We start from the raw sequence: 18138 nt of genomic DNA, 5'->3' as shown, positions 1-18138 counted from the left end.
CCCCTGTGGCTTGGACGCATTCCAACTCTTCAGGAGAGAGTCTCACTGAGCAATGGCGAACGGCCACCTTGCCCCAGAAAATGTTCATGCCATCACGCAGCAGCAGAGGTTCAGAGATTGTGGCAAATCACAACACACAGCGAGCACCAGGTTTCACCACACTCCAGTGTCTTTGTCCCAATACCAGCAAATGTGGCTGCTCTCCAGGGTCCGCTGGGACCTTTCCCTGTGGGGAGGCTTTATGACCTCTACCAAATGCACTCCAAGCAGGGGAAGCACTTCTCCCCGTGTGGCACATGGACCCCTGGACCACTCTGCCTGCTCCTGGGGATTCACCCTGCTTCCTCACCAGAGTGCCACCAGGCACTGAGCTCTGGAATGTCAGACTCTGTGCTCCACTGTTTATAGAATCCCGGTAGTATTGAGACTCTCTCCTTTATTCCTGTCAGTGGTTTTGGGAAACAGATTTCTTGTTCAGTCCCCTGCAAGTGTTTTCACTCTTTCTCTCCAGGGGAGTGTTTTCCCTGCACTCTCCCAATGACTGCACTCTTCTCCTCTGTCTCTGCCAAAACAGCTCCCTACCTGCTGTGGCTTTTCACTCCCCCAGTTCTCCTCTCCACACTGTGTACCTGCCAGTTTCTGGGCTTAAGTTATGCAAATTCTCTCTGCTCAGTCCTAGGTGTGCAAAATGGTTTGGTGCTGATCTAGCTGCATTTCAGGGACAAGAGAAGCTGAGGGAGGGTCTCCATGCTGCTCTGCCATCCTTTGGTTTTTATTTTTCCATATCCTTACCAACACTTACTGTTTTCACTTTAAAAATTATTATTATAATCATCCTAGTGGGTATCTCATTGTGGTTTTTGTTTTGTTTTTTAAATGTTTTATTTTTTAAAATTCCAGTGTCATTAGTATAGTGTTATATTAGTTTCAGGTTTACAATATTGTGATTCAGCAATTCTATATTTATTCAGTGCTTATCACAATAAATGTACTCTTAATTCCTTTCACCTGTTTCACTCATCTCCCACCCACCTCCCCTCTGGTAACCATGAGTTTATTCTCTATATTTAAGAGTGGTTCTTTTGGTTTCTTTTTTTCTTTGTTTTGTGCTCCCTTGCCTCAGGAGACAGATCTAGACAAACGTTGCCAGTGTCCAGTTATTCCTTGTGCTCTTTTCTAGGATTTTTAGTTTCGGGTCTCACATTTAGGTTCCTTAAATCATTTTCAGTTTATTTTTGTGTATGGTGTAAGAAAGTGGCCCAATTTTCCCAACACCATTTGTTGAAGTTTTTCCCATTGAATATTTTTGCCTCCTTTGCTGAAGATTAATTGACCATATAATCATTGGTTTATTTCTGTGTTCTCTATTCTTTTCCATTGACGTATGTATCTATTTTGCATCAGTACCATACTGCTTTGATTACTAGAGCTTGGTAATGTATCTGGAAATCAGGATTGTGATAACCTCCCGTATTGTTCTTTTTCCCAGATTACTTTGGCTATTTATGGTCTTTTGTGGTTACATACAAATTTTAGGATTAATTGCTCTAGTTCTTTGAAAAATGCTATTGGTGTTTTGATAGGGATTGCATTAAATTTGGAAATTGCTGCGTAGTATGGTCATTTTAGCAATATTGTACAAATCCATCAGCATGGAGTATCTTTCCATTTGTGTCACCTTCAGTTTCTTTCATCAGTGTTTTATAGTTTTCAGAGTACAGGTCTTTCATCTCCATGGTTAAGTTTACTCCTAGGTATTTTATTTTTGGTGCAATTGTAAATGGGATTGTTTTCTTAATTTCTCTATATGCTCAATATCAGGATATAGAAATGCAGTGGATTTCAGTATAATGATTTTGTGTTGTGCAACCTTACTGAATTCATTTATCAGTTCTAGGAATTTTTGCTGGAGTCTCTTCATTAAGTTCTTCATTAGTAAACCATACTAAAAGCATTAAATCTGTACTCCTCTCCCCACCACATTTTAGGTATATGGTGTCATAATTTACTTCCTTTTATTTTGTGAATCCCTTGACTGATTTTTATACATGTGCTCTATTTTATTACTTTTGTGGTTCCTACTTTCCTTATTCCTGCTTATGGTCTTTCCTTTCCACTCAGTGAAACGCCTTTAGCATTTCCTGTAAGGCTGGTTTAGTGGTGATGAATTCCTTTAACTTGTGTTTGGGAAATTCTCTCTCTCCTTCTATTCTGAATGATAGCTTTGTGGGATAGAGTATTCTTGGTTGCAGGTTTTCTTTCAGCATTTCAAATATATCATGCCACTCCCTTCTGGCCTGCAAAGTTTCTGCTGAACAGCTAATAGTCTTAATTGGGTTTCTCTTGTGTGTAACTGTTTTCTTTTCCCTTGCTGCTTTTTAAAAAAAAAAAAAAATTTAATGTCTATTTATGTTTTGGAGAAAGAGTGCAAGTGGGGCAGAGACAGAGAGGGAGGGAGACACAGAATCTGAAGCACGCTCCAGGCTCTGAGCTGTCAGCACAGAGCCTGACATGGGGTTCAAACTCATAAACCGCAAGATCATGACCTGAGCTGAAGTTGGACGCTCAGCCAACTGAGCTATCCAGGCACCCCCTTTCCCTTGCTGCTTTAAAATTCTCTCTTAATCTCTGCTTCTTGCCATTTTAATTACTATATATTCTAACAAAACAAAAAAATCAAATAAAGGAAGCTAGATCCTAGGTGTGTTCCAGTCTACTTGCTCAGAGAAGCTTGATAGAAAAGAGAAAAAAACATTTAAAATTAAAAAAAAAATTAATAGAATAAAAAAATTGTTTAAATTTAAAATTTTGCTCTTTCTGTATCCAAGAAAGAGAAAGAAAAGAAAAAGAAAACAACATAAACAAAAACAGAAGCAAAGAAAACAACCAAACCAACAAACAGCATGAGACCCAAATGAAGTTATATCCAGTTTCCCCTAGAATTGAAACTGCAGCATACTATAGTCTGTAGACTAAGCAGTTGGAAGGGATTTGTGCTGGTCTTCTGGGGGATGTGCTTGGAGGGCACAGGTAGGCAGAGTGTGGTGTAACAGCTCTGTTCTCCACTTGGTGGCTCCGCTTAGCTCAGTGGGGTCGGTCTCTATATGTACCTGCTAGAGGTGAAAATAGCTTCACCCAGCTCTCTAATCTCTGGCATGGAATTTTGTGCCCTCACAAACGTGATCAAACACCCCTCCTTTTTCTTAGCCTTCCATCCACTCCCCACCTTTACCTTCTGTTCAAGCTGTCTGCCTACCAGGTGGCGCCTCCCTCCAGAGTTTTATCCCAGATGGGGCTGTGTTTCAAAACCCCACCCTTCAGAGACCCCTACGGTTTAGACCTGCACTGATTCTCTGGGGGAAGATCTTGCTGAACAATGGCTGGGTGCTGGCTTGTCCCAGAAAATGTCTGTCTGCTCCCAAAGCAGCAGAGGCTCAGAGTTTATGGTAAATCACAACACAGCTGGCACCAGGTTTTCCTGCACTCTAGTGTCTTTGGTCCAATTTCAGTAAAAGTGGCAGCTCTCTGAGGTCTGGTGGGACTTTTGCCCACTGGGAGACCTCTACCAAATGGATTGCTAGCAGGGGAATCTTTTCTCCCTGTATGGCACACGGGGACCTTTCAGAGTACTGCTCCTGGGGATTTGTCCCACTTCCTCACCAGAGCACTGCCAGGTGCACTGAAACTTCAGACTGGGCTCCACAGTTTATAGAATCCTGGCAATATTGGAACCCTCTCCTTTTACTCTGTAATAGTTTTGGGGAACAGATTTCTTGCCCAGTTCCCTGTGTTTTCACTCTTTTTCTTTCTCTCTAGTTGCTTTTGGGGGGAGTGCTTTTCTTACATGATCCCGATCCGCTGCATTCTCCCCCCTCCCCCCCCCCGTCCTCTCTCCGCAAAAGTGGCTCCCTGTCCTCCATGGCTCCGTGACTTTTCTGTCCCCCAATTCACCTTTCCACACCACGTACCTGCCAAGTTCTCTGGCTCAAATTATGCAGATTGTTGTGTTAGTCCTCAGATCAGTTCCCTTGGTGTTCAAAAATAGTTTGATGCTGATCTAGCTGTGTTTCAGGAAGGTGACAAGCTCAGGATCTCCATACTACTCCACCATCTTAACTCCATCTCAATTGCTATATATCTTGGTGTGGATCTCCTTGCGTTGATTTTATCGGGAGCCATTTGTGCCTCCTGATCTGGATTTCTTTTACCTTCCCCAGATTAGGGAAGTTTTTGGCTATTATTTTTTCAGATAAATTTTCTTCCCTCTTTTTTCTCTCTCTCCTCCTTCTGAGGTCCTTAGAATGTTATTATGCATGATGGTGTTGCTGAGTTTCCTTAATCTATTTTCATTTTTTATTGTTTTTCCTGTTCAGCTTCTTGATTTCCATTACTCTGTCCTCCAGGTTGCTGATCCATTCTTCTGCTTCCTCTACTATCTATTCCCACTAGTGTATTTTTAATATCAGTTATTGAGTTCTTGATCTGGGATTGGTTCTTTATGTTTTCCGTCTTTTTGTCGAGGGTCTTAACTGTAATCTTCCACTCTTTTCTCAAGCCCATGAGGCCATTACTTTAAATTCTCTGTCAGGCATATTGCATAAACCGTTTCATTTAGCTCTTTTGCAGGGATATTGTTCTATTCTTTCATTTGGGAGATATTCCTCTGTCTCCTCATTTTTTCTAACTCTCCTGGATGTGTTTCTTTGTGTTAGTAAAGTCAGCTACCTTTCCTGCTCTTGAGAGTAGCGGCCTTATGAAGAAGAGGTTTTGTAGTGCTGTGTGGTTGCGGTGGGGCATATGGTGCCTGCAAGATCCACAGTGGTCTGCTGTTGGAGGGGACCTGCAGCCATCTGGGAAAACTCCTGTGGAGGCCAGGATGGAGGGGTGGATCCACAGGAGAATACAGCTTTGCAAGCTGGGCGAGGGTCTGCTCTCTGAGGGGACCTGTAGCTGTTTTGGAGAACTGCTGAGGATGGGCTGGAGGGGGCAGGGTGCACTGTTAGCAAGCCAGGTGGAGAGTATTTGTTCTGGTTCCTGCATGTGTCCATGTTCTAGGCTGTGGTTGGGAGAGGGATGGCACCCATCAGCTCTTTTGTTCTTGGAGAAGTCTTCTAAAGATTCTTGTCCCTCCAGCACACATGCTGAGATTATTAAATAAGTCTCCTTCCCATACACCCCAGTGCTGCTTCTATGCTGCACCTCAGTGGTGTTGTTTGGTATGCTTTCTCTTTAAGGTTAGGGACTCAGTTTCCTATTGCTCTCCAGGTCTCCCATGCCAGAGCTTCGTGATTTTTAAAGTTCCAGGTATTAAGCCCCACTGACTGTAAGAACCCATGAAGCTAAGCCCCTCTGGCTTTCAAAGCCAAATGTTAAGGGATTTGTCTTTGTAGTGCAGGTCCCCTAAGTGTAGGGTGCCAGGTGTGGGATCTGCTCCTCTCCCTTCACTATGTTTTACAATGATCCTCTCTCCTTCCTGCATGGTTACGGTGTTCCTCTCTCCTGAAGACAATCTCCTATCTCTGCCCTTTCTACCCTCTTCAGTGTGGCCTCTCTACATTTAGCTGTGGAGAGTGTGTTCTTCCAGTCTTCAGGTTGTTTTTTTGAGTTATTTACACTAATGTGGGTGTTAATAATTATCTCCATCTTGGGACAAGGTGAGCTTAGGATCCTCCTACTCTGCCATCTTCCTTGGAAGTCCTACCGCACTGGGGTTTTGATTTGCATTTCCCTGATGATTAATGATGTTGAGCATCTTTTCATGTGCTTTCACGGTCCTTTGCATATTTCCTGTGGATAATTGTCTATTTAGACCCTTAGTCCATTTTTTTATTGGGTTACTTTTATTATTGAGTTTAAGTTCTTTATATGTTCTAATTACAAATCTCTTGTCAGATACAGGATTTACAAATATTTTCTCCCACTCTGTGGAGGAAAAATAGCTATAAGGAAAGTGTTCCTTATAGCCATTTTTTTTAAAATCTATTTCCAGTCAGGGCTCATGCATTATGTATCTCAAATAAGAGTTTTGTTCCTACTGAAAAGTAGGACCAGTTTATGAGATAGGAGCCTAGTTTACAAAGTGTCCCACTTTTTGTCCATAATTCCTATGCTTTTAGCATACCTAAAAAAAAGTAATACTTTCTTAATGTAGGACTTAATGGAGGACAGAATTTTAGTCCGTTTAATAGAGCAAAATTTTAGAAAATTTACATAAGTTATGTCACGGGAGAAAAATTTTCTTTGTGAGTGGAACACTCTTAACTAGTCTCCGTTCCCGTGGGCTGTTCCTACTTTCCATGTCTTCATATTTTGTTCTGCTTTTAAGTGTCCATGTTAAAATCCAGTTCTAATTCTTATTTTCATATGGAGGAATAGTATCAACATTACCTATAACTTTTTAATGGTGTAAGGAGTAGCATTTCTAAAAACCAGGGGTTTCTGAGATCCCATGTCTTCACATTGCCTTTGAGATTCACTGCTTTGTAGCCATCCTTCCCCTTGCCTCAAGTGCCTCTGTGTACATGGGAGTTAGGGTTATGACCAAATAGTGGGAGTGTGGGTGACATATTTATGAGCCTTATATTTTTAACTACCTGTGTTTCTTTATAACTGGAAAAAAATGCTGCTTTAATTATGGGAGTGGGGATCTGGAGAGAAAAAATTCTTAAAGGGAAGCTGCCACTCGGCACATTATCCTGGTGCTTCCCAAGACCCTCTATTTTATGTTATGAAGACAGTTAATTTGCCGTGTATATTTTCACTCAGGGCTGATTCCTACAGTAAAGGGAATGGGTTAGTATCTAATTACTTAGTAATTTTACTAAACGTCAGAAAATAAATGCTATTGTGGTTCCTCCAGGGTGCTTCAGTAAAGACCAGGTCTACTTGGATGGCATCCTGCAGATCCTCCGGTACAGAGAGACCATTGACTTTCATCTACTGACTGCTCTGGGGAAGGTGAGTGAAACCAATGGCAAAACCATTGGTTGGTGTGAAACCAACACCCGGGGTCATTATTTCCTTCAGCGCAATTTAATGATTCAATAAGATTCAGGTTCAAATTGTTTTTATACTTTGTGTTGGAGTAAGTTTCCTTCTTGTGATAACTGGAGGGAAGAAGTATGGTTGTCACAAAACCAAGTTTCAGAATTTCTTCGTGGACAATAAGAAGTAAATGAGGGGAAAAATAAATTTGGCAATGTATTTTTAATGTACATCTTCTAAAGCATTTTAAAGTGAGCTGCAAATATAACACTTTCCCCTTTATCTCCCAAATATTGTGACACGACCATGTGATTTTTTAAAGAAATGTATCACTGATTCAATACAATATCTAAAACACAGTCTACTTAATATTTCTCAGATTATCCCAAAAATGTCCTTTGGATCCTGGCTCGCAAAAAAAGAGCTACAATCAGGATTGGATCCTGCATTTGTTCATAATATTTAGTCTCTTAATCTGTAACAGTTCCTCTTGTGCTGCCCTCTACCAAGTGTTTTTGTTTTTCCTGACATTTTTGAGAGTCCAGGACCATTTTCTTGGGAATTCCTACAATCTGGATTAATGAATTGTTTTCTTATGGTTAGATTCAGGCTAAACGTTTTTTACCAAGAATACACTACATGCGTGACTTGTATAGTTTATAGTGCATCATGCTAGAAAGCACACATGTGATTTTGTTCCGTTATCAGTGATACTTCGTTTGATCACTGGGTAAATTACAATGGAAAGATCTGGAAAGATCAGAAAATAAAGGTATCTTTTTTGTATTAAATAAGTAATCTGTGGGGTAATACCTGTGAATGTACTGTTCCTTAAATCTTTCAAGGAATGGTTTTAATATCCATTGTTCTTTGCCCAGTTAACTACACTAGTGGTAGCAAAATAGAGATATTTTGATTCTTTTACATTTCATTCTTTTTTGTAGTATTGTTATGGACTTACTCTTTAAAAAAAAAAGAAAAAAACTTTGAGAGAGTATGAGTGAGGGAAAAGCAGAAGAGAGGAAGACACAGAATCGCAAACTGGCTCTGCACTGTCAGTGCAGATCCCAAGGTGGGGCTCAATCTTGCAAACCGAGAAATCATGACCTGAGCCAAAATCAAAAGAGTGAGACACTTAACCAACTGAGCCACCCAGGAACCCCCAAACTTATTCTTTTATTCAGCCCTTCCACTGGCTACTCCTTTGTTTTTAGAAACATGTCATCATGTTTGCTGGCTAAGTAAAATGCACTGGGCTCATTTTAGACTTTTTCTACCCAAATCTCAGCTGAGATATTTTTCTAAGGATACAAATTTAATACACAGGAATCTGTTGCATGTCTACATATTAATAACAAAGCAGAAAGAGAAATTTAGTCCCATTTACAATCATACCAAAAGGATAAAATATCTAGAAATGAAGATGCCACAAACAAGTGGAAGGGTATACTGTGCCCTTGGATCAGAACAATTAATACTGTTAAAATTTCCCTAATAGCCAAAGCAGTCTACAGATTCAGCACAATCCCTATCAAAATACCAGTAGCATTTTTCACAGAACTAGAATAATCCTAAAATTTGTACAGAACCACAAACAACCTCGAATAGCAAAGCCATCTGAATAAAGAAGAACCACACTGAATGTGTAAGAATCCGAGATTTCAAGGAACACTACAAAGCTGTAGTGATCAAAACAGTATGGCGTTAATACAAAAACAGATACGTAAATTAATGGAACAGGATAGCCCAGAAATAAACTCATGCCTTTATCAATTAATCTATGATAGAGGCAAGAATATACAGTGGAGAAAAGACAACTTCCCTCAGTAAATAGTGCTGAGAAAACTGAACTGCTTTCTTACACCATAGACAAAAATAAACTCAAAGTGGATTAAACACCAAAAATTAAAAGCAAACAGACACAGTAATTTTTTGGACATTGACTTTTAGCAACATATATATGGCTGTGTCTCCTCAGTCAAGAAAGGAAAAATAAATTACTAAACCACACCAATATCAACAACAAACCCATTTTCATTACACTTAGTGGTATAAATACTCAAATAATTTCAATAATTTAAATTTTAAAATGTAATAAAATTCAATATGAACATGATTTCTTTATAATCTTTCCACTGAATCAGGAAGAGTGGTCATCAGAAGACAGTAGTTTTTAAAGCCAGCCATGTTTTGGAATTTAAAGTTGTAATGACAGTTTCTAGAACTTAAGCCAATCTTTGGTATTTATGGGTGAAACGTTTTATGTAAGTAAGTGAATAACGTGAAATTTTATAAAATATTTGCTTACAAAAATACAAAATAAAAGTAAAATAATTCAACATAAAACAATTTTATTTCTGAAATTAAATAGAAAATAGGAATTCAGTATATAATTGTGCTGATTTTCCTAATTCCATAATATGGCATTTATATTCTAGCTATTTCCTGGGTTCTTTTATTTAAATTTAGGACATTTGTTTAGATTTAGAGTTTCTCATACACATGTATTACATTTAGTTGTATAATTTCTAGACAAACTGAGTATAAGTCCAAGATTGAGTGTTAAATCAGTACTAGTGATTTTTTAAAACACATTCTTATTTAATATAGTAAAGGAAGTCACTGATTTTTGTTACTTTGCAGGTACTAAAGTAATTTGAAAACCAGTCCATGTAAAGTTTCACTTAAGACTTAGGGAAGAAGTTACTTACATATAAAAACTATCTTCCTTTTTTCAGGTCTCTTATGAAGATGTGGATCGCTTAAAAGGATTGGCAGTTATTGAAAACATGAGGGTCCCTCATTTCCTGCAGGACCATGGCCGATACATGGAACATTTAGAGAAGATCATGGAAGTGAATGAATTGACTGACAGGGAACTGAAAGACCTTATATATTAATCAGCATTCTTGCAGACATAGTGAAGCTATACCTCTATATTATAGTTAGGTGCAGTTAGCACCAGCATATTTATAAAAGATGAATGTTTACATGAGTTTTCTGAAGAATGATCTGCAGTATTCAGCTGAATTTTTAAAAGGTTAAGTACAAACCTTACACTGTTTCCCTAACATGTTTCTATAGGCTGCAGGGGGAAGTTCCTCCTATTTTCATCTGGATCTCAACAGAGTCCGATGAAAATACTACTGGTGAGTGTTTTTGAAGAATCTTGGTCAAACTGAGTAATAAGCATCTGCCTGAGCACCAAGACCAGCCCTGGCTAGAGACTGAATTCCAGTCTTGTTTTAACTACAAGATTATATTTTACTTGATAAATAATGGTAATTCTTTGAAAAATTAGTTTTGTTATGCTCCCAAAAGCTAGCTGCTTTTTTTTCTTTATTTTACACATTATTGTTTCACCTGATCAATTTATAGGAACTAAATTAGAGAATTACCTCATTTTATCTAGTTATTCCCTAAACTTTATTTGCTGAAACAAACTTTATCCCTTCCAGATTTTAACAAAGTTTTAGGGTCTTTCCCTCCCCATTCCTGTATATAGATGGTAAGTACAAGTGGTTTGTCTACATAGACTAAAATAGCTGGGGAAGAGAGAGAAGCTACTCACCTTTTTGTTAAATGGAGTGACCAGCAAGACACAAATACACTAATGTAGTTTCTGTAGGAGCTGGATGTTGACTAGGTAGCATCTACCGTAAACTTGACCATGCCCTGAAAAGTGGAATTCCTGGACATTGCCATTTGGTAAACTGGTCTTGTGATATTGTCTGAGTATATTTTATTTCATCAAGCCAATAATGACAGTTTGACTTTGAAAAATGAGAGTTCTGTTTTGCTACATTTCCTCTGCTAAAAGCATATACCCCTAGCTTTGTATAATTTATTGATTTCAATACATACTTGGGTATATATACTTGGAATCAAATAGTTCTTCAGACAGCTTATTTTAATGATCAGGAAGAACACTGCTGTAAATACCCCATTCAAAAATGCTACTGTAATTTTTACCCAAAGCTATCTGAGAGTTTATCTTTACCTCATTTCAGGCTTAAATATGGTGCTAACACTGGTAGATGTATACTGCAAAGCCTGGTCCACATTCCTGCTAGGAAATTATTTTAGGAAATTTTATGCAGGCTAGGTTATGTGATTTTCTCATTCACATATCTAGAAGGGCTTGCCTCCAAGAAGAATGTTGCAGCAGACAGGATGTATTCTAACTGGCATCTGGTGGTTCTCACAGAGCCACACATGTCACTTTTGGTAAGTAGCAGGCCAGGCCCTTTGGAGCATTAAACGTACCCACACAGTGCCATGATTGCTGGAGTGTGGCCTGCACATTTCTGTGCAGAGCTGGGGCATACACTGTGCCAACACTGACCAGATACTGGAAAACCACTCTTGACCCCTCGAGCATATTTCCTTGTAGCATAGTCCTCCAGTTTCAGCTTTGGTGTAGCATTTTCTAACTTTGTCTTCAAACTTATCAAAGGTGATTGTGAAAACTGTGCATTATTAACTGGAATTGAAGTATAGACAAATGGCAATATTTTACGTCCTGTGATTTAAGCCCAAATGCTTATAAATTCAATATTTGTAGGCAATAACTGCTAATCATATGTTACAGTTTAAATATAAAGGAAAATCACAACAGCCTTAATATCCTGTTGGTCAAAGGATTATTTATAGTGATTCTAGTCCCTGAATTTTAAAATGGATATTCTGTATCTGAGTTGGAAAAGGAAACACTTTCTTGCCTTACTGCTTCAGTGTAAAGACAAAAACCAGTGCTATCCAGACAAAAAAATGACCTTAAATCACATTGATTGTCTTAAGCTATTTTAAAAGTTAGCAATGAACCAAAAATTGTTGCAGATTAGCAGAATACTTAAAGAGCTCTAAACTTTAAAAGTTGGGATTGAAGATTTAATTAATGTTTATTCTCTTTCCTGAAATAGCACTAAGGTCAGTTTTGTTCCCTAAAATTGAAGTTTTAATAAATAGAAAATTTATAGCAGCAGTACTTAGGAGAATAGTTGAAGGTTGCATTAATTTTAATAGTTACTTGCTGTAGGCTATTGAGGATTAGAATTTCATCAGTTTTGTCCACTGTAATTCTAACATAATTGTATCAAATACAGTTAGGTTTTCACATCAGATGGGATTCAGAGTGAATTGTTTATAAATCCATAGTCTCCATTTCTTTACATTTTCACCTTTGTAAAAATGTTTAAGATTTGTATTGTTTGTTTTGTATATATTTGGGCATCTTATGTTTAGCTGTAATAGAAATAAATAGCACTGAAGTTCTCAATGAAATATGTGAGTATATGTGCATGCAAACCTTAATCATATTTTTGTAGTATTTCTGGGTTTTATATTGTGTGGTAATTATTGAAGAGACCATTGTTTATCTTCTAATGTCCTTTTTTATAAAGTACTACATTTACCACATTCCACCTTTCCCCTAATTAATTCAGCTCATACCCTTATGGAGCTGTTCACAGTCCAGTGAGGAAGAGTGGCACAGAACCATGTTATAGCATGGCCAGTCTCATGCCCAAAAAGTGCTACCAAAAGAACATAAACTGTAATCAATGGGCATGCTTCTGTGTTTGAGGCACCTAAAGATCACTTGCAAAGTAGTTAGGGTCCACAATGTTTCATTACCACTCTGCAAGGCTTGTGTTTGGAATCTGAGCAGCTTTAGCCCAGGAGAAGGAGTAGACCACAAGTACAGCTGCTTGGGTCATCAAGGGCCTGGAGGAGATCCCTTGAGACTTCCAGCCAGTGCTTTACCCTTATGCTTAGTGTTTGTCTTTGAATTTACATCTTTACTTGTGAAAACATTGTCAGCTGGCTTTGACATCCATTTTTCTTCACTGATTCCAGTACCTAAAGGAATTAATTTCTTAAAACTAGTGCTAGGATGTGAAATACTGATGTTTGTTAGCTAGCTATGGAAGAGCTTTAAGAATAAATAGAGTTTTGAGAGCACAGAGAGCAAGAAGGTGGCCATCTGCAAGCCAAAGAGAGATACCTGAACAGACCCTTCTCTTATGGCCCTCAGGAGAAACCAAACCTGCCAATACCTTGATCTTGAACTTCTAGCTTTCATAACTGAAAGAAATTGCACTTAGAGGAAGAGGACAAAGCAAAGAGAGAACAGAAATTTGACACTGAGAAGAGACAACTGAATATTCCACTTCTTTCCAGCCATCCAGTTATCCTTTACTGGCTAAAGACAACCAACTTCAGAAAATGATGTCAGCAACATGGCTGAATAACACGTCCCTCATTTGTGCCCCTTCCCCAACCTCCCAATAATTTGGCATCCATCCATAGGCAAAAGTGCCTTTGTAGGAGCTTTAGGATCCAGCAACACACACAAGCAACCCAGGAGGAATCTTGCCCACCCATGCATTAGGTAATAAACAGACCAAGGTCCTGGCTTGGACCCAGCAGTGGCCTGTGAACAAGTTTCAACCCCTCTCAGCTGCAGTCTGCAAACCCCTAGGAAACACTAAATCTCAGGCAGTAACCCATGGACCGGAGAGGCTTTGTGTAAGTCAAAGTTACCAGCAGAAAAGTTTCAGCACACCATTGGAGCAAAATATGTTTAGATGCATTGAAGAGGAATAGTTTAGCCTCATCATTTCTCCCCCAAAGTGGAACAACTCCAGGCCAAGCGAGGTCTCAGCTTGTGATTTCTCCTGTGGGGGGAAATGAGAGTACGTAAGTGTCCAGCTTCCCCACCTTTGCAGAATGCTACCAAAGAGGCCCATTTCACTCTCATCCCATTCAGAGTACTGAATCAAGTCTGTGTGACTAGGGCATGGGAAGAAGCTGGAAGGGTAGCAGATATGACTTTTGGAGGCCATTAAAGGGATATACAGTCTACCAACTGCATCACAGTCTCCATTAAGAAGCTGGCTCATGAGCTTCTGGGGATGCCTTACCCTTGGATCTCCCTGACTAGCCCATGGGAAACCCCCAGTGCTCCATGCATCTCTCTCTCTCTCTCTCTCTCTCTCTCTCTCTCTCACACACACACACACACACACACACACACACAAAACCTGTGGCTGGCTCTCTGCACTCCCAACAGCACTGAGAGCATGCTTTGGCAGACAGCTAGTGACCAGGTACAAAAAGTCTGCCCAAATTCGTGGGCCAGAGAGGTAGAGCTTTAGCCTTACCCTTGGGAAAGCAAAAAGACTGTCCACACCAAGGCTTGTCCATTGCAAAATCAAGAAAAGGCATACAAACTTAATGCTACCACAAGAGGGGTGCCTGAGTGACTCATTTGGTTAGGCATCCTACTTTGCCTCAGGTCATGATCTCACAGTTTGTGGGTTCAAGCCCCACATCAGACTCTGTGATCACAGCTCAGAGCCTGGAGCCTGCTTCAGATTCTGTGTGTCCCCCTCTCCTTACCCTTCCCCTGCTTGCACACTCTCTCTCTCTCAAAAATAAATTTACAAGATTTCTACCACAGGAGGCAGCAAGAAGCATGGAGCAGTCATATCCATACAGTCTGAGAATCTCAGATTGTCTACCAGAAGTGACCAAAGTTCCCCCAAAAAAGTCAAGATTGGTGGAGGTGTATTCTTCAAATACAAAGACAATGCAAAATTTAAGGAAATCAAGAAAATAGGAAATCAAGGAAATCAAGGAAATAGGACACCACTGAAAGATTATAATCCTCTAGTAACTGAACCCAAAGACATGGAGATCTGATTTAACTGATAATTCAAAATATTTAAGGAAGCTTAATGAGGTAAAAGAATACACAGACAATTCAACAAAATCAGGAAAACAATACATGAACAAATTGAGCAGTTTAACAAAGAGAAATCCTAAAAAGGATGAAGCATACTCTGGAGTAGAAAAATACAATGAATGAAATGAAAAATACAATAGCACCAACACCAAAGGCTCAAGCAGGAAAAAGAATCTATGAGTTAGAAGATGGGAACTCTGAAATTATCCAGTCAGGGGGAACAAAGAAAAAAGAATGAAAAAGTGTGATGAAAGCCTATGTGATCTATGGGATACCATCAAAAGAAACAATTTATAAATTATTGGAGTTGCAGGAGGAGAAGAGAGAGAGAAGGGAGCTAAAAGCTTATTTTTAAAAATAATGGCTAAAAACTTCCCAAATCTGGAAAGAAATTTGGATATCCATGTTCATAAAGTTTATGGGTTTCCAAATCCAGAGACCTACTCCAAGACACACTATAATAAAACTACCAAAAGCCAGAGTATTTTTTTAAATTTTTTTTTCAACATTTTTTGGGACAGAGAGAGACAGAGCATGAACGGGGGAGGGGCAGAGAGAGAGGGAGACACAGAATCGGAAACAGGCTCCAGGCTGTTGGCTGGAGCCTGACGCGGGGCTCGAACTCCCGGACCGTGAGATCGTGACCTGGCTGAAGTCGGACGCTTAACCGACTGCGCCACCCAGGCGCCCCCAAAAGCCAGAGTATTAAAAGCAGCAAGAGTAAAGAAGTTTGTAACTTGGAATCCCATCTTGTCAGATTGCTCAGCAGAATCCTTACAGGCCAGGGAAGAGTGGGATGATGTATTCAAAGTGCTGAAAGAAAAAAGCTGCCAAGAGTCAGCTGTGAAGATAGACAAATAGGAGGACCCTAAGCTCACCTTATCCCACAAATACAACTAGATAACATTAATAACAGTGTGAGTAACTAGAAAATGATCCAAAGACTGGCAGAACAAACTCCACAACTAAAGGCTGGGAAGAGGCCACCCTGAAGAAGGTAGGAAAGGCAACAACACGGTCTGGGAGCAAAACAGACCATGGCCAACCACTATGGAGAGGGAGCTAGTGGCATGAGGGGTGAAAAACCAGACTTTTACGTTGGGGATCTCACAACTGGGGAGAATGAATCTTCATAATATTTCCGTTTGAAAGTAAGAAGTAGTGCATTTCACGAGTTCTTAAAAACAGTGGCTTAAAGCCTGGAATTTAAACATTCTGTGGCCTCAGCTCTGGTACAACCCTGAGGGCATCAGGAAGTTGAGTCCCTGCCCTTAAAGAGCTCAAGAAACAGCACGTGCAGATACAGCACAGATCCAGTAGTTTGAAAAATGCTGGGGTCAGACAGAAGGGAGAGTGATTTGCTGATCGCGGAGCGTGGCCAGACAGATGGGTCACGGGGACATTCCTCCAGGAGTCAGGGACAAAGGAGCTGGCAGGTGCCATTTCTCTCTTCCACTCCACAGCATAAACAATGGGCATCTTCAGGAACCAGTGCAGTACCAACACTCCTTACTAATTTTCTTAGTAAGGCACGAAGCCCCATCACTTGTGCTTCAGCAGATCTGCCCTTCCCAGTCGAGCTCATCTTGGTTCCTGAACTGTGGGTCCCCCATAAGACCCATGCAAACTCTGCCAACACTCTATCTCCAGAACTGTACATTTTGTGGGACCTCAGTTCTTGCAGTGGTGAGGCCAGGTATCATTTCACAAGTAGATCACTGCATTAAAATGTTAAATGTTAAAACATGCCCCACCGAACACTGCCCACAGTAGGCAAAGAGAGCCTCTGCAGTCAACTGGATGGAAGGAAAAAGAAGCCAAGGCTCAACAGCAGAGAACGTGCAACATACATAGGAGACTCTCTGAAGCGCCAGGCCCTGGGGAATGGGACATTGCACTGAAGGGCACTGTAGGACCTCTTCTTCTTAAGGCTGTTATCATCAGAGCAAGAGAAGTAGCTGACTTACTAACACAGGAAATCAGACAAAATGAGGAGACTGAGAAACATCTCCCAAATGGAAGAACAGAACCAAACCACAGCAAGAGATCAAAGCAAAATAGATATAAGTAATATGTCTGATAGAGAACTTAATGATCATAAAGACACTCAGTGGACTACAGAAAAGAGTGGAGGACATCAGTGAGACCCTTAACACAGCGATAAAAACCAGAGATCAAGAACACAATAAATGAAATTAAAAAAACACTTGATAGAATAAATAGGCTAGATGAAACAGAGGAACAAATTAACAACCTGAAAGACAGAGTAATGGAAAGTAACCAAATTGAGCAAAGGAGAGGAAATAAAATTATGCAAATTGATAATAGTCATAGGGAACTCAGTGACTCCACAAACATAAGAATATCTACATTATGGGGATCTCCAAAGAAGAGAGAGATAAGGGGGCAGACACTTTATTTGAAAAAATAATAGCTAAAAATCTCCCAAATCTGGGGAAGGAAATAGATCCAGATATAGAAGCCAAGAAATTTTACCAAAATTCAACCCAGAGTAATTAAAATGGCAAAAAGTGGCAATAAAGGGAAAAAAATCTAAAGCAGCAAGAGAAAAGACAGTTACTTACAAGAGAAACCCCATAAGGCTATAAGCTGATATTTCAGCAGAAACTTTACAGGCCAGAGGGGAGTGGTATGACATATTCAAAGTGCGGAAATGGGAAAAAATCTGCATGCAAGAATACTGTATCCAGGAAGGCTATCATTCAAAATAGAAGCAAAGATAGAGTTTCTCAAACAAAAACTAAAGGAGTTCATGACCACTAAACCAGCCCTACAAGAAACACTAAAGGGGAATTTTTGAGTGGAAAGGAAGACCATAAGTTAGAGAATATGAAAAGTAAAAAACACAAAGTAAAAATAGGTATTTCTGTAAAAATTAGCCAAGGGATCCCTAAAATAAAAGGATGTAAAAATATGACACCATATACCTAAAACATGGGGTCATGGGGATAGGAGTAAAGAATGAGTTTAAACTTAAGTGACCATCAACTTCATGTAGACTGTTATATGCATAAGATATTATATATAAACCTAGTGGTAACCACAAATCAAAAATTAGTAATAGATACACAAAGAATAAAGAGAAAGGAATCCAAGCATACCACTAAAGAAAGACAACAAACCATGAAAGAGAGCAAGAAAGGATCAGAGAAAATCTATAGAAACAACCACAGAACAAGTAACAAAACAGCAATAAATATATATGTATCAACAATTAATTAGAATGGAAATGGAGTAAATGCTCAAATCAGACAGGGTGACCTAGTGGATTAAAAAAAAAAAAAAAAGACCCATCTATATGCTGTCTACAAGACACTAATTTCAGACCTAAAGACACTTGAAGATTGAAAGTGAGGGATGGAGAAACATTTATCATGCACATAGAT

At 39.5% G+C, this 18138-nt stretch overlaps 1 protein-coding gene across 5 annotated transcripts in view; it reads left to right on the top strand.

Annotated features, from left to right (window-relative positions):
- Window positions 1–12267, top strand: part of KIAA0895 (uncharacterized protein KIAA0895 homolog) — a 73907-nt gene extending 61640 nt beyond the window's left edge. For 4 of the 5 annotated variants that reach the window (XM_011280498.4, XM_006929310.5, XM_003982951.6 and 1 more), the window contains 2 exons: window positions 6860–6957; window positions 9723–12267. In XM_011280498.4, the coding sequence (XP_011278800.1) occupies window positions 6860–6957; window positions 9723–9884 (260 nt within the window). In that variant the 3' untranslated portion in view covers window positions 9885–12267. The remainder of the gene's footprint in view (window positions 1–6859; window positions 6958–9722) is intronic. The other variant, XM_023250500.2, reaches the window with a different exon arrangement.
- The last annotated feature ends 5871 nt before the right edge of the window (window positions 12268–18138 follow it).

Source organism: Felis catus, chromosome A2, assembly GCF_018350175.1.
Source record: "Felis catus isolate Fca126 chromosome A2, F.catus_Fca126_mat1.0, whole genome shotgun sequence".
Lineage (NCBI taxonomy): Eukaryota > Metazoa > Chordata > Mammalia > Carnivora > Felidae > Felis > Felis catus.
Note: the sequence above shows the minus strand (reverse complement) of the source record. Positions and strands in the feature narration are given on the sequence as shown.